Source organism: Rhinopithecus bieti, unplaced genomic scaffold (genome assembly GCF_001698545.2).
Source record: "Rhinopithecus bieti isolate Rb0 unplaced genomic scaffold, ASM169854v2 scaffold_11988, whole genome shotgun sequence".
Classification (NCBI taxonomy): Eukaryota; Metazoa; Chordata; class Mammalia; order Primates; family Cercopithecidae; genus Rhinopithecus; species Rhinopithecus bieti.
The window spans coordinates 14,568-38,109 of NW_016806907.1; the positions used below are offsets into that span (position 1 = coordinate 14,568).

The 23,542-nt window shown below is 39.1% G+C and overlaps 1 protein-coding gene across 1 annotated transcript in view; it reads left to right on the forward strand.

Moving 5' to 3' along the window:
- Positions 1-234: 234 nt before the first annotated feature.
- The window catches only part of LOC108533757 (basic salivary proline-rich protein 1-like), a gene marked incomplete at its 3' end in the record, with an annotated part of 41,985 nt that continues 18,677 nt past the window's right edge, over positions 235-23,542 (forward strand). Inside the window, 6 exon segments of the mRNA XM_017878658.1 lie at positions 235-428; positions 1,359-1,394; positions 1,907-2,074; positions 2,142-2,224; positions 2,410-2,536; positions 2,539-2,635. Coding sequence (XP_017734147.1) covers positions 365-428; positions 1,359-1,394; positions 1,907-2,074; positions 2,142-2,224; positions 2,410-2,536; positions 2,539-2,635 — 575 coding nt within the window.

The following is a 23,542-nucleotide window of genomic DNA, read 5'->3' on the forward strand; positions in this document are numbered from 1 at the left end:
GAAAGCAGATAATAGTCTTACGTAAAAGATTGAAACTCTCATGGTATCTAAAGTTCAATTATGAAACAGTGCTGACAGCTTGGACACAGTTCCTTCAAAACCATAGTTCAAGTCCTAGTTGTAACTTTTTGAAATAAGACACTAGCGACATATATGACCCAACCCATCCCTCTGGGCTAGAGTATCAAAGAGAAATAAGGGATACACCTGACCTGCAGTGAACAAAGGAGAACCCAGTCTCTGAGGTGGTGAAGCTTCACCAGGGTGGAGCTCAAAGGTGTCATTGTTCTGATCCTCTTTATAAAGGGAGCTGCCCCGTTTCTCCCAGCACAGAGTTGGGAGCACCTCCAGAGCCTCCTGCAAGATGCTGTTGATTCTGCTGTCAGTGGCCCTCCTGGCCCTGAGCTCAGCTCAGAATTTAAATGAAGGTAAAACAGAAGCGGGTGAAGATGCGGTGACCCTGATTGGGGCTTGGAGGTGATAATGGTAATTAGCGGGAAGAGAAGAGAATGAAAACCCAGATGGGGCTGCAGAGTTTTCATGCCTGGGATCAGGAGACCAATTGCACCCTCATTCCACACTAAGGGTTTCTAATTTATTTAACTTACCATGAAATCCAATAAAGAATTTGTACCAGGGGAATGAGAAGGTAAGATTTGCGTTTATAGAGAGAGATGACTGTGCTGTGAAGGATGCAGTGGAGAATGCAAGGCAGATTCAGGGAAGTCCAGCTGTGAGCATCCTATACTGATCTCAGTAAGTACACAGGGATGATGGTGGCCTTGGCTGTGCAGTGGGCCAGCATCAATGATGGCAATAACCACACATCAGAGACACTGCAGAGAAAGAACTGGATGGAACACTTGTCTCTGTCTAACTAGAGATACAGAATATCAGAGCCAATCATTGTCGTTTATCTCTCCCCTACATGCAGTATTTCAATGTGTTGGGAGTGGTATGGGTAAGACTGTATTGAAATGATTACTTCTGTTTACACCAATTGAGAAAGCATGGGTACATAAGCAATGTATTTATAGGAGGTGGAGGGCATAAGAATACCAAACTATCACATTGAAGTCCCTGGCATGTGTAAACTAAATCAGCATTAAGTCTTGAGGATGCTAGGGAGGGAAAAAAGGGGCTCTTCTGTGATGAGTTCATGCTTGTTGCTCTGTGTCATAACAACTGTGCCTCCCCTTACACCTTCCTCCCTTTTCAGCAGCTTCACAGACCGTGGCTGATGAGTTAACCTAGGGGATTCATGGGGTGGTGAGAAGACCCTTTTCCCTGTAGTACACTTGTGAGTCTTGAAAGATCCGAGATGTAACTTTTCCCATCATCCTGTGCTTCTCTTCTAGATGTCAGCCAGGAAGAATCTCCCTCCCTAATATCAGGTAAATCCCAATTTATTCTCAATCTGTTTTAACTGTCTTTTTCTGCTCACAAATGGATCAGTTCTCCAGTGTCTTCTTATCAACGCTTTCCTTTCAGGAATTGATTAATGTTAGTGCCTCTAATAATAGGCAATCTTCATGCAAGCTTGATTCTGGGGACCATGAGCAGGCCACCAAATTGAATGGCAGAGATGCTTGGCTTAGATGACAACAGGAGTGGGTTGACTCATCCCCCCGGCCAGGAGTGCCTTCTGGAGATGACAGACAACTGGGCAGCATCCTCATTCTGACTCCTCTTTATATAGAGAGTCCCCCAACTTTGTTCTTCCCCAGCGTTCCATTCCAGAGATCTATGTGTTCACTGAAAATGCAAAGAAATTAGTGTCTTGGTCCCATTGTTGTGCGTTTCCCCCCTCAGCTTATTACCCTAGCTGATCAAAATTTATTGCAACTAGCCAGTGAATCTTGTGTGGGCTTTTACTCTGTCTTTCCCGTCTCTCTTTCTCCTAAAGAAAATCAACAAGGACAACTCCAGCAAGGAGGCAACAGGCCCCAAGGTCCCCAATCTCCTCCAGGAAATGCACAAGGACCACCCCAACAAGGAGGCAACAGACCTCAAGGTCCCCCACATCCAGGAAAGCAACAAGGACCACCCCAACAAGGAGGCAACAGACCTCAAGGTCCCTCACATCCCAAGGAAGAGCACACTAAGGACCACCCCAACAAGGAGCAACAGACCTTCGAAAGGTCCCCCACATCCAGAAAGGCAACACAGGACCACCCCAGCAGAAGGAGGCAACAGACCTCAAGGTCCCCCACATCCAGGGAAGGCAACAAGGGACCACCCCAAACAAGGAGCAACAGAACCTCCAAGGGTCCCCCACATCCAGGAAGGCAAACAAGGACCCACCCCAACAAGGAGGCAATCAGACCTCAAGTCCCCACATCCAGCGAAGGGCAACAAGGACCACCCGCAACAAAGGAGGCAACAGACCTCAAGGTCCCCCACATCCAGGAAGGCAAACAAGGCCACCCAAACAAGGGAGGCAACAGACCTCAAGGGTCCGTCCACCTCCCAGGAAGGCAACAAGGACCACCCCAACAAGGAGGCAGATTCCCAGCAGGCTGGGCCACTTCTGCTGGAACCCCAGGGCCCACCATCCTCTCCTCAAGGGGCAGAACCCGCCGGACCTCCCCAGGGGACAGTCGTCCCCAGTAATCTGGGGGGATTTCAATGACAGGTATGATTCCAGTTGATTCTCTCACCAGAGTGCTCTAATGTAGCAGGGTCTCCAGGCTTTACTGTGCCAAAGAATCAACTAAAACCGCATTTGACAGTCGTTTTGTTGTAGAACCCACTTCTAAAATTTTGTTGTTCAGGATATTCTGGAAAGGGGTAACAAGGCTCCTATATTTGTAACCAAGCTCTTGAGAGGCACATTCTGATGTTGAGGAAGCAATATTCCTGAAGTAATCTTCCTTAAATTGTATTGGCAAAGAGGAAATAGTACCATGTTCGGTCTGCACTGTGTTTTCTGTCCAGAAACTCACAGACCTCCCATTTAAAGTTTTCACCTGAGCACTGTTTGCTCCGTCCTGCGTCACTCCAGCCTCTCTAGTCCAGTATTCCTGCCAAGTGGTGCCTGAACGTTCAGCAGCTAAATTGTGTCTCATTTTTTAAATTCTTACTTTTCAGTAAGTACGTGATTAAGCTTGCAACAAATATCTAATGGAATGGAAAAATATGAAGCTAAATTTAAAGGCATAACTCATCCCACCTGCCTTCCCTCCTTCAGAAAATTACCACTGTTAATTTAGTGCATCTTCTCTTTGAAATATTTATGTGTACGTAGACAATTAGAATACTTTTCCCCCAGAACTAAGGTCATAATTTATATGCAGGTAAATATGTTAGTCATTTAAATAATACATTTCTTTGGACATTTCCACATGAGTAAATCTCTTCAGTGGTTATCTGTTTGCTTTGACAACTTTATTCTACTCCATTATGTGTCTGCACTGTGATTTCTTTAACCAATCCTTGTCACTGGACACTGAGGGTGGTTTCAGCTTCTCACTATTATAGAATATATTCCAATTACCACTGTGTAAATATATCACTGAACAAATTCAGCAGCAAGTAATAACAAGACAAGAATGATCTTATCTTTTCATCACATAAGGAATGATTTGTAGCACATTTTGTGCAAAGGAAGGGCATCAAAATAGTGAACACACAAAAACTTAGGAAGGAAACACAGGAGGTAGAAGGGATGGGGAGAGAGGGGATGGGCTCTCATGTACTCTCCTGCAGTAACACCAGGGAGGAATTCGACATTTCCTGCCATGTCAAGTCTGGTTTATGAACCTCCTTGTTTGTTTGTTTCAGGAAATGAATAAGAAGACGACAGTGATTCAAATGATTCAAATGCCGTGACTTTGGAAGAAGGTGGTCATAGCTCTAACTTCAATATACCAATAAAATCATCAGCTTTCAATTTCTGATTGTGGTGTCTGTTTCTCAATGTTTGTGAATGTGGGATCTGAGGACCAAGAGGACATTCTAAGAACATGTAGGAACCCTTCTCCTTGATGCTCCAGGAAGCTTCCCTCCCGCTTAATCCTAATTTAGCCAGCTGCCGTGAAAAAGGGTTTTACTGTTTCTCTACTTCCCTGACTTCTATTTTTTTCCCCCACGAGGTGGAATTTTTTTCACCCAGGCTGGAGTGCAGTGGCACGATCTCGGCCCACTGCCACTGCATCTCCTAGGTTCAAGCTATTCTCCTGCCTCAGCCTTCCAAGTATCTGAGGTTATAGGTGCCCACCATCATGCATGGCTAATTTTTGTCTTTTTAGTAGAAATGGAGTTTCACTATGTTGACCAGGCTGGTCTCCATCTCCTGACCTCAGGTGATCCACTTGCCTCGGCCTCCAAAACTGCTGGGATTATAGGTGTATGCCACCATGCCTGGCCCTTCCCTGACCTCTATAGCAGAAATTGAAATTTTAAAATTATTTTCTGATTGTTTACTGATATTGCGGTAATCTTAAGGACAAAAAACACAACAAGTGCAAAAAAGTCACAGAAGTTGAAAGAAATTCTTACAATTTCTAAGAAATTGAGTTCGGTTTCAAGGGAATGACTATGGTTCTATGCTTCTTATCCCCACAACCCTCTCTATCCCATTTACCCTATTTTAACCGTGATCACTTCTCTCCCTTCCTATGTTCCTCACCATTTAGTGAAACCTGAATGAATTTCATTAAAGAGTCAACATGATTACAAGGAGCAAAGAATTTGGACACTCTCAGATTTTAATGAAGACCTCACTCTTTTTCTTACTATCTCTTGACTCTTAAAAGGCTACTTAGACTCTCAGGGCTTCAATTTCCTCACCTAAAAAGAGAATAATCATAACAACTCCCTTAGAGTATGGAGGCTAATGAGATAACATACATACCAAAAACCTTGCTGGGACTGGCATGTCTGCTTCTCAAGCAAGGAAGGTTCAATGTTAGAAACTGCCTCTTTGCCCACTGACAGCCTCAGATAATTCACTAAGAAGTCAGAAAAATCAGAACAGAATGATCTCACCATAACCACCACTAAGTTGAGCAACCCACCTTTAGTTGAAGCCCAGGTCTCTGGCTTCTCTCCTATTATCATAGGGAAAGTCTTCTTACCCCCACCTCTTAATATCCTCTTGATTCTGAGCCACATTGCCCCATCAAGGATTTTGCTTCTGCATGTGACCCTTTTGTGTCCTGATTCTTACATCTATTATTTCAATCAGCCAAAGCCTGCTGAAACGTCACCCATTCCTACAGAAGTCTTCCTAAGACTCTTAGTGCTTCTTTCCTACCGTATTATTTGTCTCCCATTTTATTGCAAACGTTCTTGAAACTTATGTTTGTGATTATTTCCCCATCTCCCCACTTCCAATGTTTTCTTCTGCAATCTTATAGAAGCTTTTGTTCTTTCTAGTTCCAGTCTGTGAAGGTCATCTACAGCCTCCATTCCACACATTTCAGGAATCAATTCTCAGTCCTGCATGTCTTGCTTCTCCTCAGAAGTTTAACACCATTGATCCTACCCTTCTTTTGGGAACACTCTGTCAATCTTTCCAGGAACCTCCCCCTCTCTCCCAGGGTTTCTCCTACCTCTGCCTCTTCCCTCCTACAGGTACAAAGTTCTTCCTCTTCCAACTCTTTTTTGTTTTGATAAAGAATTCATCTAATTAATTAAGCAAACTAGGATTTTTTTCTTGACTCTTTTCCTTTCATCACATTACATCTATTCAAATAAGCTATGTTATCATTGTGAAGTTCAAGCTTCAAAATAATGTCCTACTGCAGTCTGTTTCATCACTTTAATCTCTATCAGCCCACCTAAGCAAGCCTCATCTGCAGTTTACACCAAATAGTTCTATTTATTTCCAAACAGTCAATTACCCACCTTGGCTGTTTAAAAATTATATTACTTTTCTGTGTTTTCCAATTGATTGCTACCACTTTTACTCTGTAAGAATCGGATTTTTTTTTTTTTTTTTGAGACAGAGTCTTGTTCTGTTTCCCATGCTGGAGTGCAGGGGCAAGCTCTCAGCTCACTGCAACCTCCGCCTCCTAGGTTCAAGAGATTCTACTGCCTCAACCTCCTGAATAGCTAGGAGTATAAGTGTGTGCCACCACACCCAGCTAATTTTTTGTATTTTTAGTAGAGTCGGGGTTTCACTAAGTTGGCCAGCCTTGTCTCGAACTCCTGACCTTGTGAACCACCTGCCTCATACTCCCAAAGTGCTGGGATTACAGATGTGAGCCACTGCACCAGGCTGTTAATTTTTACCTATGCTAAAGGGCTATGTATTGCCCCCTAACTCTCTGTGGAATTGGGGGATGCTCTACACCTAATTCATTCTGCTATGGCAACACTGGTCATTGTTTTGTTTTTATGGTGGGGTAGGGAAGCAGTATGCTTAGATTTTCTGTTAATGAAAATAAATATTTTTGCACAAATGCAAGTTTGATTTTGTTACACTGATGACGTAGTGCTTAAGTGAAGGCATTAGGGTACTCATCGCTCAAATAACAAACACTGTATTTATGAATAGCTCACTATACAATCCCTCTGCCTCCCACACTCCCAAGTATTCATTATCTATCATTTCACTCTCTACATCCATGCAAACACATTCTTAGCAACCACTTACCAGTGAGAACATATTATATTTGATTTTCTATATCTAGCCTGTTTTGCTTAAGAAAATGACTCCCATTTCCATGCATATTGTCACAATATGTGTGATTTCATTCTCTCTTTCTGACTGAGTAGTATGGTATTGTATATATATAATTACATTTTAATCCAATCATTCATTGATGGATACATTGTAGATTCATTATCTTTGTTACTGTGAATGTTGCTACAGTAAACATACAGATAAAGGTATATATTTGATACATTGACTACTTTTCCTTTGAGGAGATACCCAGTAGTAGGATTGCTCAATGGAAATGTAGTTCTAGCTTTAGTTCTTTGAGAAATCATACTGTTTTCCATAGAAGCTGTACTAATTTACATTCCCAGCAAGGGTATGTAAGAGTTATTTCTCCATATCCTTGCAAACAGCTGTTATTTTTCACCCCTTTATTCAGTCATTCTGACTGAGGTAAGATGGTATCTCATTGTGGTTTTCATTCACATTACTCTGACGATTAGTGATGTTGCACATGTTTTCATTTACTGTTGTCCATTTGTATGTCTTCTTTTGAAACACATCTATTCATACCTCTGTCTATTTTTAATTGATTTTTGTGGTTGTTGAGTAGTTTGAGTTCTTGTATACTCTGCATATTAGTTCTCTGTAGGATGCATAGTTTACAAATATTTTCCCTCTGCAGGTTGTCTGTTGACACTGTTGATTTATTTTGTTTGTAGAATATTTTAGATAAATTAAGTGCTATTTGTCCAATTTGGTATTTGTTGCCTGTGGTCTTCAGGTGTGACCTTCACACTTAAATGATTACCTGAGTGGATATAGGATTCTAGTTTGATTGTTATTTTTACATGGAGTTTTTAAACCCCTCTTCCACCACAGCAGCAAGGAACCATCTTGGAAGCAAAGAGAAGCCCTCACCAAACACTGGATCTGTTGATGCCCTAATCTTGGACTTCCTGGTCTACAGAGCATTGGGAAAGATATTTCTGTTCTTTAATCATGACCCAATTTACAGTCTTGTTAGAGCAGCAGGAATGGACTAACACACAACCCCATCTGAGTTCTAATTAGTAAACATACATCTAAAAACCAAAACAAAATGAAACAACAGCAAAACAACAGGGTTGGACTGTCTTCTGACCTCTGTTTATCCATTTAGTTTCTGATTCTCTATACCTTCCAAACTGGACAAATGACAATTTATCTAAAATATTCTACAAACAAAATAAATCAACAGTGTCAACAGACAACCTGCAGAGGGAAAATATTTGTAAATTATGCATCCTACAGGGAACTAATATGCAGAGTATACAAGGAACTCAAACTACTCAACAACCACAACAAAAATCAATTAAAAATTTACATTCCCACCAAGGCTGTGTAAGAGTTCCTTCTCCATATCCTTGCCAACAGCTGTTATTTTTCACCCTTTTATTCACAGTCTTTCTGACTGAGGTAAGATGATATCTCATTGTGGTTTTCATTCAGATTACTCTGATGATTAGTGATGTTGAACATTTCTATGACTGCTTTTCCAAAGTGGCATCTTTAAGATCTTTCTTATCCATAAGATTTAATTAGATATAAGTTGACGTAGGCCTTTTTCATTTATTGTGTTGGGCACTGTGTATTTCAAGAAGGTCTCCCATGCTGGGCCCTGCAGTTGAGAGTGGGCCCCACACAAATACCAAAATCAAAGGCATTGTTCATTCTTTTTATCCTCATTAGTGTGTATTTTAAAAGTTCAGCCACAAATAAAACATAGAAATTATATGAGCAGGCACAGGCTGAGCTAACTGTTCTTCCAGGCCTGCTGGGGCAGGGGAAGAATTTGAAAAAACAATAAATTCACTGTTTCTACTCTGTGGCACCAGAGGATAAATGAGATGCTTCTCTGTAAAGAGAATCAACTGAATTAGAGTAAGTGGTACTTTATCAAATCCTGGATGACTATCTTCACACACACGACTGAAACAGGTTAAGAAGACTAAGGTTACGTATCCTCTCTGTGGGAGGAAAACGTGAGTGTCCCAAAGATGTTCACATTCTAAGGAGTATATTTTGTGTAAAGTCGAAAAGAAAGACATGACTGGACAACCCTTTGTATATGTGTATAGGATTTAGGAAGAAACATATTTATTCAGGAAAAGAGTGTTTATTACCTCATCTTTAAGGTTTCAGGGCAAGTTTTATCTTACCCATTTCCTATCACTTGTACTTGAGTTTCTTTTGAGGACCTGGTTTCTTCTGACTTTCTTGGAAGTAAATAAATATAAAAGTAAATAGCAAGAAAGACGTGGAGTACAGTAAGCAGGAACGTAGGCTCTGATAACTGACAGCCATCTATACCACTTATGACTTTTTTAACAACTTTGGCGTGTGCCTCACTCAGCTCACCTATAAACCTGAGATGACAGTAAACAGTATTCTTACTTAATAAGCTGGTTCTGAAGATTAAATGGCATATAGTAAATGCTTAAGAAATATTTTTACTATAATCAGCCATGGCTACAATATGTTCATAGACCCTTAATACCCTAAAATTGGGAAATATGTGTTTCTAAGAGAAAACGTAATATCAAAATATATGAACCAGTGTCATAATTATGTAACCAGGATTCCACGAATTCATATGAACCCCTCCCAGACCACAGGGACTTCATGAATTTACTCGATTACATCACAAGTCCATTCACGCTGTTAATGTTCATCTCTCCTGGAACACAACCCTCTTGTGTTACAGTCAAGCTAATTCAAGATGAAGTTGAGGAAGATTCTGCTTTCTGTTCAATTCAAAGAATTTCCCATTTTTCAATAAAGAGAAAGTCGTGTGAGTATGAAGGAGCTGACATATGAAATTCAAATGTGATTACCAGTGTAATAAAAAACTGTAGTGGATGTGACGCACAAATGTGATATGGTATAATTTTCATCTGTAAAAGGTCACTCTGGCTATTGTTGGGAGAGCTGATATGCGATGTAACAAGAATGTTACCAAGACCTGCTGAAGTCTATTAACATCCTCCTGGAGAGAGAATCATGGCATGAGCCACAGCCCTGTAGTTGAGAATATGCAAGTGTTTGTATTGTCATGTATTTAGAGGTGAGCCCACTGGATTTGCTCATGGACCAGGCTTCGGTGAGAGAAAGGCAGACATGATTCCAATATATCTGAACAACAAAATGAAATTGCAGTCGTGGACTGAGAAGACATTGGGTAGTGTTATGGGCTGAATTCTGTTTTCCCTTATTCCTATGCTGAAAGCCTTCACTCCCAGTTTCTCACAGTATGAACATATTTGTAGGCCAGAACTGAAATGTGTGGATTCACTTAAAATGAGACTGTTACGGGGGCACACAGTCCCATCTGATAGATGTCGTTATAAGAAGAGAACATTTGCATGCACAGAGAGACACCAAATATCCACATGCACCAAGGCAACCCCTTTCTGAGGACATAGCAAGAAGGCAGATGTCTAGAGCCTGAGGAAACAGGCCTCAGAAACACTGAACCTGTTGACACCATGATCACAATGAAACTGAAAAAGTGAATTTCTGTTATTTAAGGCACTACTCTGTGGTAATTGCTTAGGTAAGCACAACAAAATATTTTGGGGGACAGAGGTTTTAAGATGTTGAAATCAAGAGTGCTCCTTGAGACATATTAAGTTTGCAGGCATTTTAGAAGGCAAGTGAATTACTGAGGGCTTTGACTCATCTACAGGTGCCTGAGCTGTTGCTAGATTATGGTTCTAGCTTTAAGCACCCTATCTCTGCCTTTTAAATATTTGACAAACTCTGTTCTCATTGGTTCTCATGAGTTTATAGCTGGTATTTATTCTCTTCTGATACATCCATCTCTTTCATCCACTGCAAGCACTGGAAAAGGTCAGGAAAAGGACTGAGCTGATGGGTATTTAAAAGCATCTCCTGCTGTCTTCCTGTATTCACCAGACAGGGAGAGTGAGGCACGTCTGCCCTGCATTTCCCTCTGTTCCTTCTCTGTGACCTTCCTTTCCTACTTAAAGGGCTACCATAAGCTATGTAGGTTGGACTCCACATCTTGTATCCATTGCAAAATAGTGTCTGGTGAAGCCAGATACAGATTATCCCAATGACAAAAATACATAGTATGCCCCAGCAACAACTCTCTGCTTCATTAATGCACATGAAGCACAGTTACAACTCTTTCATTTTCCACATATACAGAGAATATTTGGCAAGAGTCACTATATCCTTCCGTCCAAAATCATCCCTACTTACTCCAGGGAAAAAAGAGAAAAACCGAGAATCTGCCTAGTCACCTGGAAATCACAAAGGTATCTATAGCAAACTTTATTGTATTAGGAAATCTTTCTATAATACATTGGGTCTTAAAAAGATGATAAAAAATGGCTATTATATTTAAACAGCTATGCACGGATTCCAATTCTGAACCAAAATGAACTCAGACTGTATTGTTACAACATGTGTGAACAGGATTTACCTGGAAGCATCAAGAAGTCTAAGACAGTATTTTGAAAAAGCCTCTATAAGAGCATCATGTACTCGGATCAAACTATAGTGACTACAAACACCCAATTTGTGGTGAAGCCTGGGTAGAAGAATGGTGTAATAATTGATGCTTTACAAAAAGTGTAAGAGGATAGCAGTGAAGAAAATCAGAAGCTCACAGATGGATAACTCATTTTAAGCAAGGATGAGATGATTTCAAACATAAAGCCTACAGCAGCTGACCACTCATATTAACTTGCAAGGAAAAAATTCATCTTGTTGATACCATAATAGAAGAGGATTGGTGATTAACAGTACAAACAATAGCCAACACTGCACACTTCTCCATTGGTTCAGCTTACATGATTTTAACTGGATAACGAAAGATGAGGAAACATTTCCACCCAATGGATGTCCAAACTCTTGCACCAAGATCAGTTACAAATAAGAACTGAAGTTTCCTCAAAATTCAAAAAATGGTATCAAGTTCCTGAAGCATTTGTCCAACAATTGTAACAGGAATTGAAACATGGCTTTATCTGTACAATCTGAAACCAAAACACAATCAAAGCAATGGCCATGGAGAGGTGTAAGTGGTCCAGTTAAAGCAAGATTGGATGGGCAAAGGACAAAAGTCAGAGCCAAAGTTTATTTTTAAATCTCTCGATGTTTTGCCTGTTGACATTTTGAAGGGTCAAAGAATGACAGTAACTGCTTATAATAAGAATGTCTTGAGAAAGGTAGGTGAAGCATTAGTAGAAAAATTCTTGGGAGAGCTTCATCAGAGTCCTTCACCACAGCAATGCTCCTGGTCATTTACCTCATGAAATAAGGAAAATTGTTTGAGAGTTCTGATAGAACTATATTACTATATTACAGTTTTAGTTTGGCTTCTTTGAACTTCTTTTACTTTGTTTGTTTTTTATTTTTGTATTTTTATTATTAGCATCTCCTTTATATGAATCAAGAAACAGAGGCTTAGAAGAAACTGGGTAATTCTTTCAGTGTTGCACAATGAGGATGTTTCAGTAGTAGAAGTTCGTCACTTCTTTAACTCCTATCAATTATCACTTTACTGACATCTACATATTGTCTCAAAATGATGCTTTCACTTTTCCAAACCCCTCATTAGATGCTGTGCTATTCGGAAGAATGTAGTATAACAATGTGTCTTTTTCCAGGCTAAACTATTGAATCAGCAGATGAATGAATGAGTACCTCATATGGCCCCCTTTCTAGTAACACCTTTGACTATTGATTCATTTCTTACTAAATACCCAGCACAGTGTCACACCGTGTGAAATAAATGATACAACAATCAATTACATGCTTACTCCTGTGTGGTACAACAGCCAGCCTGCTGCCATCTGGATGCTTGTTACAAATCCAAATTCCTGGGTTCCATCCCAGATTTGCTGAATTTGAACCTCATATATACTGAAGCTTGGAAAGCATCCCACAATACATTGACGGCCAACTTGTAAAAACAAGGCAATGGATTTAAAAATATCACTTTCAAGAAACAGTGCTTCTTACAACTATTCTACAATATTTTGCCTGTGCAATCTCTCTTAGATTGCTCAAAACTAAAATTTTGGGGAAATGGCAAAATAAGAACATGTAGGTGAAAGTTCAAAACTGAGGAAAAGAGAGCTAGTTTTGTGGGTCTGGAAACACAAAAACAAAAGCATCTCTGGGAATATGTGGTCATGAAAAGCACTAATGATTAGAGCAAATCATACACAGATCAACTAATGATATGGCAGTCATAAATCAAATGTCCTTATGTAACTATGGTTATACGGAAAATGAAGATACTTATTCCCAACATTATTCCCAACAGTGGATAAAGCAAGTCATAATTGCCATCACGTTACACTTCATTATTATTATTATTATTTTTATTATTATACTTTAAGTTCTAGGGTACATGTGCATAACGTGCAGGTTTGTTACATATGTATACTTGTGCCATGTTGGTGTGCTGCACCCATCAACTCGTCAGCACCCATCAACTCGTAATTTACATCAGGTCTGTTTTATCAGAGACTAGGATTGCAATCCCTGCTTTTTTTAGTGCTATAAATTTCTCTCTACACACTGCTTTAAATGTGTCCCAGAGATTCTGGTATGTTGTATCTTTGTTCTCATTGGTTTCAAAGAACATCTTTATTTCTGCCTTCATTTCGTTATGTACCCAGTAGTCATTCAGGAGCAGGTTGTTCAGTTTCCATGTAGTTGAGCAGTTTTGATTGAGTTTCTTAGTCCTGAGTTCTAGTTTGATTGCACTGTGGTCTGAGAGACAGTTTTACACTGGAAGAATGCGGTCATAGCTCTAACTTCAATATACCAATAAAATCATCAGCTTGCAATTTCTGATTGTGGTGTCTGTTTCTCAATGTTTGTGAATGTGGGATCTGAGGACCAAGAAGACATTCTAAGAACATGTAGGAAGCCTTCTCCTTGATGCTCTAGGAAGCTTCCCTCTTGCTTAATCCTAATTTAGCCAGCTGCCATGAAAAAAGGTTTTACTGTTTCTCTACTTCCCTGTTTTCTATTATTTCCCACTCCCACGAGATGGAGTTTTTTCACCCAGGCTGGAGTGCAGTGGCACAATCTTGGCCACTGCCCTTGCATCTCCTGGCTTCAAGCTATTCTACTGCCTCAGCCTTCCAAGTATCTGAGGTTATAGGTGCCCATCATCATGCATGGCTCATTTTTGTATTTTTCGTAGAAATGAGGTTTCGCCATGTTAGCCAGGCTGGTCTCCATCTCCTGACCTCAGGCAATCCACTTGCTTTGCCCTCTGAAACTGCTGGGATTATAGGTTTGAGCCACCTTGCCTGGCCCTTCTCTGACTTCTATAGCACAAAGATAAATTTTAAAATTATTTTCAGATTGTTTACTGATATTCTAGAAATCTTAAGGACAAGAAAAACACAACAAATGCAAACACGTCACAGAAGCTGAAAGAAATCCTTATAATTTCTGAGAAACTGAGTTCAGTTTCAAGGGAATGAATATGGTTCCATATGTCATAACCCCACCACCTTCTCTCCCATTTACCCTATTTTAACAGTGATCACTTCTCTCCCTTCCTATGTTTCTCACCATTCCTTATTGAAACCTGAATGGATTTCATTAAAGAGGCAGCGTGATTTAAAGGAGCAAAGAATTTGGACACTCTCAGATTTTAATGAAGACCTCATTCTTTTTCTTGCTATCTCTTGACTCTTAAAAGGAAAATTAGACTTTCAGGGCTTCAATTTACTCATCTAAAATGAGAATAATCATAACAACTTCCTTAGAGTATGGAGGCTAATGAGATAACATACATACCAAAAACCTTACAGATACTGGCATGTCTGCTTCTCAAGCAAGGAAGGTTGAATATTAGAAACTGCCTATGTACCCACTGATAACCTCAGATAATTCACTAAAAGTCAGAAAATCAGAACAGAATGATCTCACCATAACCACCACTGAGTTGAGCAACCCACATTCAGTTGAAGCCCAGGTCTCTGGTTTCTCTCCTATTATCACAGGTGAAGCCTTCCTACTCCTATCTCTTAACTTCCCACTTGATTCTGAACCACATTGCCCAATCAAGGATTTTGCTTCTGCATGTGACCCTTTTTTTCTGATTCTTACATCTATGCTCTATGGGATTATTTCAATCAGCCAAAGCCTACTGAAACATCACCCATTCCTACAGAAGTCTTCCTAAGACTCGTAGTGCTTCTTTCCTACCATATTATTTCTCTGCCATTTTATTGCAAAAGTTCTTGAAATTTATTTATGTTTTAATATTTCCTCATCCCCCCACTTCCAATTTTTTCTTATGCACACATTATAGATGCTTTTGTTCTTTCCACTTCCAGTCTGTGAAGGTCATGTGTTGTCTCCATTCCACTCATTTAGGAGTCAATTCTCAGTCCTGCATCTCCTTGACCCCTTGGCAGTTTAACACCATTGATCCTACCCTTCTTTTGGGCTCTATCAGTCTTTCCAGGAACCTCTTCCTCTCTCCTAGGGTTTCTCCTACCTCTGCCTCTTCCCTCCTACAGCTACAAAGTTCTTCCTCTTCCAAGTCTCTTTTGTCTTGATAAAGAATTCATCGAATTAATTAAGTAAACTAGGTTTTTTTTCTTGACTTTTCTCTTTTCCTCCTTCATCACATTATGTCTAGTCAAATAAACTGTGTTATCATTGTGAAGTTCTAGCTTCAAAATAATTTCCTACTGCAGCCTGTTTCATTACTTTCATTTTATCAGCCCATCTAAGCAAGCCTCATCTGCAGTTTACACCAAATAGTTCTATTTATTTCCCAACAGTCAATTACATACCTTGGCCGTTTAAAATTATATTACTTTTCTATGTTTTCCAGTTGATTGCTACCACTGTTACTCTGTAAGAACCAGATATTTTTTTTTTTGAGACAGAGTCTCGCTCTGTTTCCCAGGCTGGAGTGCAGTGGCAAGTTCTCAGTTCGCTGCAACCTCTGCCTCCTAGGTTCAAGTGATTCTACTCCTTCAGCCTCCCATGTAACTGGGATTACAGGTGCGTGCACCACACCCAGCTAATTTTTTGAATTTTAATAGAGTCGGGGTTTTATGAAATTGGCCAGGTTTGGCTCAATTTCCTGACCTTGTGAAACACCTGCCTCATACTCCGAAAGTGCTGAGATTACAGATGTGAGCCACTGTGCCCAGCTGCTAATTTTACCTATGCTAAAGTGCTAGGTATTGCCCCTAACTCTCTGTGGAATTGGGGATGCCCTACACCTAATTCATTCTGCTATGGCAACACTGGTCATTGTCTTCTTTTATGGCAGGGTACAGAAGCATTATGCTTAGATATTCTGTTAATTAAAATAAATATTTTGCAGAAATACAAGTTTGATTTTGTTACTCAGATTACGTAGTGCTTAAGTCACGGCATTACGGCACTCATCGCTCAAATAACAAACACTACATTTATTAATACCTCACTATACAATCCTTCTGCCTCCCATACTCCCAAGTATTCATTGTCTGTCATTTCACTCTCTACATCCAGCAAACACATTCTTTAGCAACCACTTACCAATGAGAACATGCTATATTTGATTTTCAATATCGAGCCTGTTTTGCTTAAGAAAATGACTCCCATTAGAAGCAATAACTGCTTATAATAATGTCCTGAGAAAGCTAGGCAAAGCATTAGTGGAAAATTCTTGGGAGCGCTTCATCAGAGTCCTTCACCACAGCAATGCTCCTGGTCATTTATCTCACGGAACAAGGAAAATTGTTTGAGAGTTCTGATAGAACCATGTTACAGTTTTAGTTTTGGTTATTTGAACTTCTTTTGTTTCTTGTGTTTTCATGATGGTATATATCATGTTTGCTTCAAAGTACAGAATTACCTTAAGGATTTCTTGTAGCATGGGTCTAGTGGTGATGAATACTCTCAGCTTTTATTTCAATAAAGTTAAAATAACAACTTTATTGTTATTTCATTTTGAACGTGTCCTTTGCTGGAGACAGTATTTGTGGCTGGCAGAATGTTTTCTTCGAACACTTTGAATATATAATTTCATTTTGTCCTGGCCTGTACTGTTTCATCTGTGACTATCACTTGTAATCTGATGAGGCTTCCCTAATACATTTCTTGATGCTTTCATCTTACTGTTTTAGAATTTCCCTTTGTTTTGACTATTGACATTTTGACTCTTATGTGCCTTGGAGAAGTCCTTTTGGGGTTGTGTCCATGTGGATATGTTTGAGGTCCTGTGTTTAGGTGTTCCAGTCTCTTGCTAGCCCTGACAAATTTTTCTTAATATTATGTTTAAAATGTTTTCCTTGCCCTTTCCCATTTCTTCTCCTTTTGGAATACTCAAAATCAAACATCTGATCGCTCCATGGTGTTTTGGGAAACACTGGCAAAATTGGACGCTGTATTAAGGGACCTAAATTTTATTCATTTGTCAGAATAAATTGAAAATTTCAGAAAGTCAGGGTGGAGATTGGTCCGACAGTTGTAGATGAAAAGATAAATTTGTATATCATGTGGATAGCTATCAGGTTTCTGCCTGAGACATCTCCAAAGTCCTGGCCCCAGAGCTGGTGTTACTTTGTCAGTGGTTGGGGCTGTTCAAGGAGGTAATGCTCACTAGCCTAAAGTCAGGCATCTTTAACCTGATCTCACCACCGTTTTAGCAATGTCTGGAGGGTGTTTTGCAATGCTTAATTATTCATTTTAATGTTCACAGAGAAATATAATCACAACTTCTTTATATGTGATAGAAAGCAACACAAATCTTCCTCATAGTTTTATAAAGTTGTATGAGAAAGAGGTAAGCAGATATCTTTAAAAGAGGGATTATTTTCAAGTGGTTAATGACAGAGCCACTTCTCTTTAAATGAACACATAGGTTTCCTCTCAGAACAGGGTCTTCTCTTCTGCTTAAGGACATCAATAATAAATTCTAGCAAACATTTCTTACCACAGTTGTTGAGTTTTAGATTCACGTGTTTACATTTCTCACGTGTTGGAATTTGGAATGTGTGGCAGATCATACCTTCCACAAACATCCAAAAGATTGTCTCTCACTTCATACTTTCTGATGACAATGGGACCTTGATATCCTCCCTGCCATTGGTGACATCTGATTCCTCCCACTTGAACCTTGGTGAACTCGGGTAACTACTTTGACTAATAGAGCATGTAAGAAATGATGCTTAGTAACTTTTGAGTCTAGATCATAAAAATGCCATGTAATTCTAATTTGTTCTCTCAGAACCTGTCCACATGTTGTGAGGAAGCCCATGCTGTGAGACAGAGATCTAAAATTAGTTTGTAAAATTATTGGATATTGAATTATCTCCAAACAACTTTTAATGACCTGGTTTTAGTCATTGATCGATTTGCTTCAGAATCATACAATAAATTTCCATACAGATATGGGTATGTAGGTAAAGATGTAATAACCATTCCATCGTACCTACAATAGTAATGTCTGTTTTACGTTATTCACCCTTTTGTCCTTATAATAGCCCTTTGATAATTCCTTGCATTATGTTTACTCCTCAGATGAAGAATCAAAAGGTCAATATGATTGACTGATCTTTTCCATCATATAGCTGATAAACATTGATATATATTATTCTGCCAGGTTAAATTTATTACTGAGTTATTAATTTTAAAGCTGTAAAGGGAATTGAATACTTGATTTTCTTTCCTGCTATTTCATTGTTGTTATGTAGAAATGCTACTGATTTTCGCATATTGATAATTTATCCTTCAATGCTACTGAATCTGCTTTTTAGTTCTAAGAGTATTTGGTGGAGTTTAGATTTTCTTTTCTATGTTAAGAATAATTATTTTAACTTTTAAGTCCAGGGGTACAAGTGCACATTTGTTACGTAGGTAAACTTGTATCACAGGGGTTTGTTGTACAGATTATTTCATCACCCAGGTATTAAGCCTAGTACCATTAGTTATTTTTCTTGATCCTCTTCCTCCCTCTCTCCACCTTCCAAAAGCCCCAGTGTGTGTTTCTTAAATATAAGAGCATGACACAAAAAAATACCGTGTTCATGAATAGGAAGAATCAATATTGTAAAAATGACCATACTGCCCAAAGTAATTGATAGATTCAATGCTATTCCCATCAAGCTACCATTGACTTTCTTCACAGAATTAGAAAAAACTACTTTAAGTTTCATATGGAACCAAAAAAGAGCGCATATAGCCGAGACAATCCTACGCAAAAATAACAAGGTAGTGGATATCACGGCACCTGACTTCAAACTATGCTACAAGGCTACAGTAACCAAAATAGCATGATACTGGTTCCAAAACATATGCATAGACCAATGGAACAGAACAGAGTCCTCAGAAATGACATGTCACATATGCAACTATCTGATCTTCAACAAACCTCAGAAAACTGAAACCGGATCCCTTCCTTACATCTTATACAAGAATTAACTCAAGAAGGTTAAAGACATACATGTAAGACCGAAAACCAGAAAACCATAGAAGAAAACCAAGGCAATACCATTCAGCACATAGGCATGGGCAAAGACTTCATGACTCAAACACCAAAAGCAACTGCAACACAAGCTAAAATTGACAAATGGAATCTAATTAAACCAAAGAGCTTTTCTGGGCATTTATCTGCTAAAATTTTGGCTGTTTCCAAAGTGTCTCAGAAGTTGACGTTATCATTCTGAGTGATGTAACTTAGGAATGGAAAGCCAAACATCGTATGTTCTCAGTCATAAATGGGAGCTAATCTATGAGGATGCAAAGGCATAAGAATGACACAATGGACTTTGGGAACTCAGAGGGAAATGCTGAGAAGGGGGTGATGATCTTAGTTATTTCTTGCCTTCTGCTAGCTTTTGAATGTGTTTGCTCTTGCTTCTGTAGTTCTTTTAATTGTGATGTGGGGGTGTTGATTTTAGATCTTTCCTGCTTTCTCTTGTGGGCATTTAGTGCTATAAATTTCCCTTTACACAGTGTTTTAAATGTATCCCAGAGATTCTGGTACTTTGTATATTTATTCTCATTGGTTTCAAGGAACATCTTTATTTCTGCCTTCATATCCTTATGTACCAAGTAGTCATTCAGGAGTAGGTTGTTCAGTTTCCATGTAATTGTGTGGTTTTGAGTGAGTTTCTTAATCCTGAGTACTAATTTCATTGCACTGTACTCTGAGAGACAGTTTGTTATGATTTCTGTTCTTTTACATTTGCTGAGGAGTTCTTTACTTTCAACTATGTGGTCAAGTTTGCAATAAGTGCGATGTGGTGCTGAGAAGAATGTATATTCTATTGATTTGGATCAGAGCAGAACTGAAGGACAAAGAGACACAAAAAACCAAATGAACCCAGGAAGTGGCAGTGGTCTAGTCTTAGTAAATGCGACAAAAGCAAATATCATGCCAACAGTGTTTTTGGATGTTCAAGGTATTTTGGTTGTTAACTTTCTGGAGGGTCAAAGAATGGTAACAACACTTATGAGAGAGTCTGAAGTTTGGAGAGAGTTAGCCAAATCTTTAGCAGAAAAATGGATGAGACTGGATCCCTAGTGGTTTTCCATCAAATGTCTGGTAAAATTTCCCTTGTTTCATGAGAGGAATGAGTAGGAGCATTGTTGTGATGGACAAGGACCCTCGAAGTTTTTCTGGGCATTTATCTGCTAAAATTTTGGCAGTCTCCAAAGTGTCTCAGAAGTTGATGTTATCATTCTAAGTGATGTAACTTAGGAATGCAAAGCCAAACATCATATATTCTCAGTCATAAATGGAAGCTAATCTATGAGGATGCAAAGGCATAAGAATGACACAATGGACTTTGGGAACTCAGAGGGAAATGCCGAGAAGGGGGTGATCAAAAAAGACTACAAATTGGGTGCAGTGTATACCCCCCAGGGGGTGGGTGCACCAAAATCTCACAAATCACCACTAAGGAACTTATTCATGTTACCAAACACCAACTGTTCCCCAACCTATGGAAGCAAAATGACAAGAAAAAAAGTAAAAAGACAAGAAAAAAATAAAAAGAAAAGAAAAAAAAATATCACTGGGCATCCAATTTACAGTACTGATGCAGTATCTTTGGACATCTTTTTTATTCTAAGATTAAAATATCTTTAATGTGTATGCTGTTTTGTTCAGTTAATAATGTGAAAAGACTGCATTTATATGGTTAAATTCCCAGGATCCTAAATTATTTATATTCTTTCATATTGTAATTACATTGTTTCACAAACTGATTGAAATTTCTTGTATTTCAAACCCATCTGGAAGAGCAGGAGTAGATTCTAATGTGTACAACACAGGATCCTCTCATCCTAATGATCAAATGGCCTGTATGTGTATATATATAGATATAATCCTGTAAGATGTAAAGCTGAAAGTGAATCTGATCAAACATTCTAATAAAGGGGCAGAGCAAGGAAAAATTCTTAAAGACATGAAACAGGATGGATCATTCAAGAACTTGTGTTCATTCTGCTCATTTCTAGAAACCTCTGGTAGTTTTTGTGGCCAACTTTGTTTTAACCTCTCCATGATTATTAATAATAGAATATATTAAGACACCTGTATCCTACAACACCAAGACTTTTCTGACTAGAGCCAGATCCAAAGAATATTGGACAATCTGTGTGGATCTGACCAGCATGAAGGCCAACTTTCAGTCAGCCATGAATTGCCAGGTTCGTGTTGTCTTCACACAACTCAAAGTTCCAAAGTAATAATCTGTATAAAATAAAATATTTAGCAAAATACAATAGGCATGGTTATAAAAAAATCTACAGCCAACCTCTTGTTCCTTAGAATATGATTGTGTTTGGAAAACAGCCCTAAGAAGAGGCGATTAAGCCAAAAAGAGGGAGTTTCAGTGGAAGTAAATCGAATAAAATGAGAACCCTTAGAAGAAGTGGAAATTCCTTGTAAAAACTGGAAATTGGCACACAGAGAGACACAGGAAGTACATAGGCACAGACGCAGCCCCGTGGGAGGACCCAGCAAGAAGGCAGATATCTAGATGCCGAACAGACAGGACCCAGAAGAACGGAACGTGCTCACACCTTCCTTGTGGAACTTGAGCATCCAGAAGTGTTGAAAAGTAATTTCTGTTGGTTAAGAATATTAGTATGTGATATTTTGTTTGGAGAGGTATAATGAAGAAATTCAGGGGGAGCAAGTTTAGGAGGTAGAAATCAAGAGTCCTGCTTGGCCCATGGTAAGTTTACATTATTTTAAATGGCAAGTGGATTGCTGCGGTCCTTGACTCAGGGACAAGTGCCTAAGCTCTTGTTGCAGTGTTGCTTCTTGGTTTGACCTCACCCTAAGTGACACTGTCTCCTTCAGTTCTTTGTTGACCTCTGTTGGCAATTTAAAAGGGCATACACAAAATTTGTCAATGCTAATATGCCACCCAAGAAAAATGCATGTAGCATGGATTAAGGCAGTACATACAGCATCTATATTGACAGAGTTTTGTAATTAGAAAAAAAAGTAATTAATTCCTGAGTGTCTTTATATAAATGCAAGGGGTAAAGCAGAATATTAGAATATGTTTATATGTGATTATGGTATCAAACAAACATGTTTACAAAAATGTTATGATCTAATTCCTACTTTTCAATGATCACCCTGACTGATGTGAGGGGAAGAGATATGGGACATGATGTGCTGGTGTAGGAATGTTACCAAGAGCAGCTAAGGATATTAAAGTCCTTCAGGAGNATTTAGAAGAAATGGATAAATTCCTGGACACATACACTCTCCCAAGATGAAACCAGGAAGAAGCTGAATCCCTGAGTAGACCAATAACAGGCTCTGAAATTGAGGCAATAATTAATAGCCTATCAACCAACAAAAGTTCAGGACCAGACGGATTCCCAGCTGAATTCTACCAGAGGTACAAAGAGAAGCTGGTGTCATTCCTTCTGAAACTCTTCCAATCAATGGAAAAAGAGGAAATCCTCCCTAACTCATTTTATGAGACCAGCATCATCCTGGTACCAAAGCCTGGCAGAGACACAACAAAAACAGAGAATTTTAGACGAATATCCCAGATGAACATTGATGCAGAAAACCTCAATGGAATACTGACAAACCGAATCCAGCAGCACATCAAGAAACTTATCCACCACGATAAAGTTGGCTTCATCCCTGGGATGCAAGGTAGGTTCAATGTACACAAATCAATAAATGTAATCCATCATATAAATAGAACCAAAGACAAAAAGCAGATTATTATTTCAATAGATGCAGAAAAGACCTTCGACATAATTCAACAGTACTTCATGCTAAAAACTCTCAATAAACTAGGAATTGGTGGGACATATCTCAAAATAATAACAGTTATATATGACACAGGGTGGGGAACATCACACACCAGGGCCTGTCATGGAGTGGGATAAAGGGGGAGGCATAGCATTAGGAGAAAAACCTAATGTAAATGATGAGTTAATGGGTGTAGCAACCAACATGGCACACGAATACACATGTAACAAACCTGCATGTTGTGCACATGTACCCTAGAAATTGAAGTATAGTAAAAAAGATAAACATTTTGAAATTAACAAACAAGGTGCGACGAGATGATGGCGAAGGTGAACCTTGCAGCAGCAGACCATTTACCTAAACTTATGGGCAAAAATTTTATCTTCTTTTGGCCTAATTGAAGAGGCCTGAACATTAACAGCAGAAACAAGAGCTAGCACAAGAAGAAGATCAATTGGTTCAGATTACATAAAATTTTCTGGCTGAAAAACTAAAGTTGAACAAACTATTCACTTGATGAGGGCCAAAACTGCTGTAGCTAAAACAACTACAGACAAGAACAGAACGTTCAGTGAGAAATGAAACAAGTAGGAAGGAAAAGAGAAGAAAAGATACTAAATCATTTCTTTGAAGAGTTGTAACAGGAAATCAAA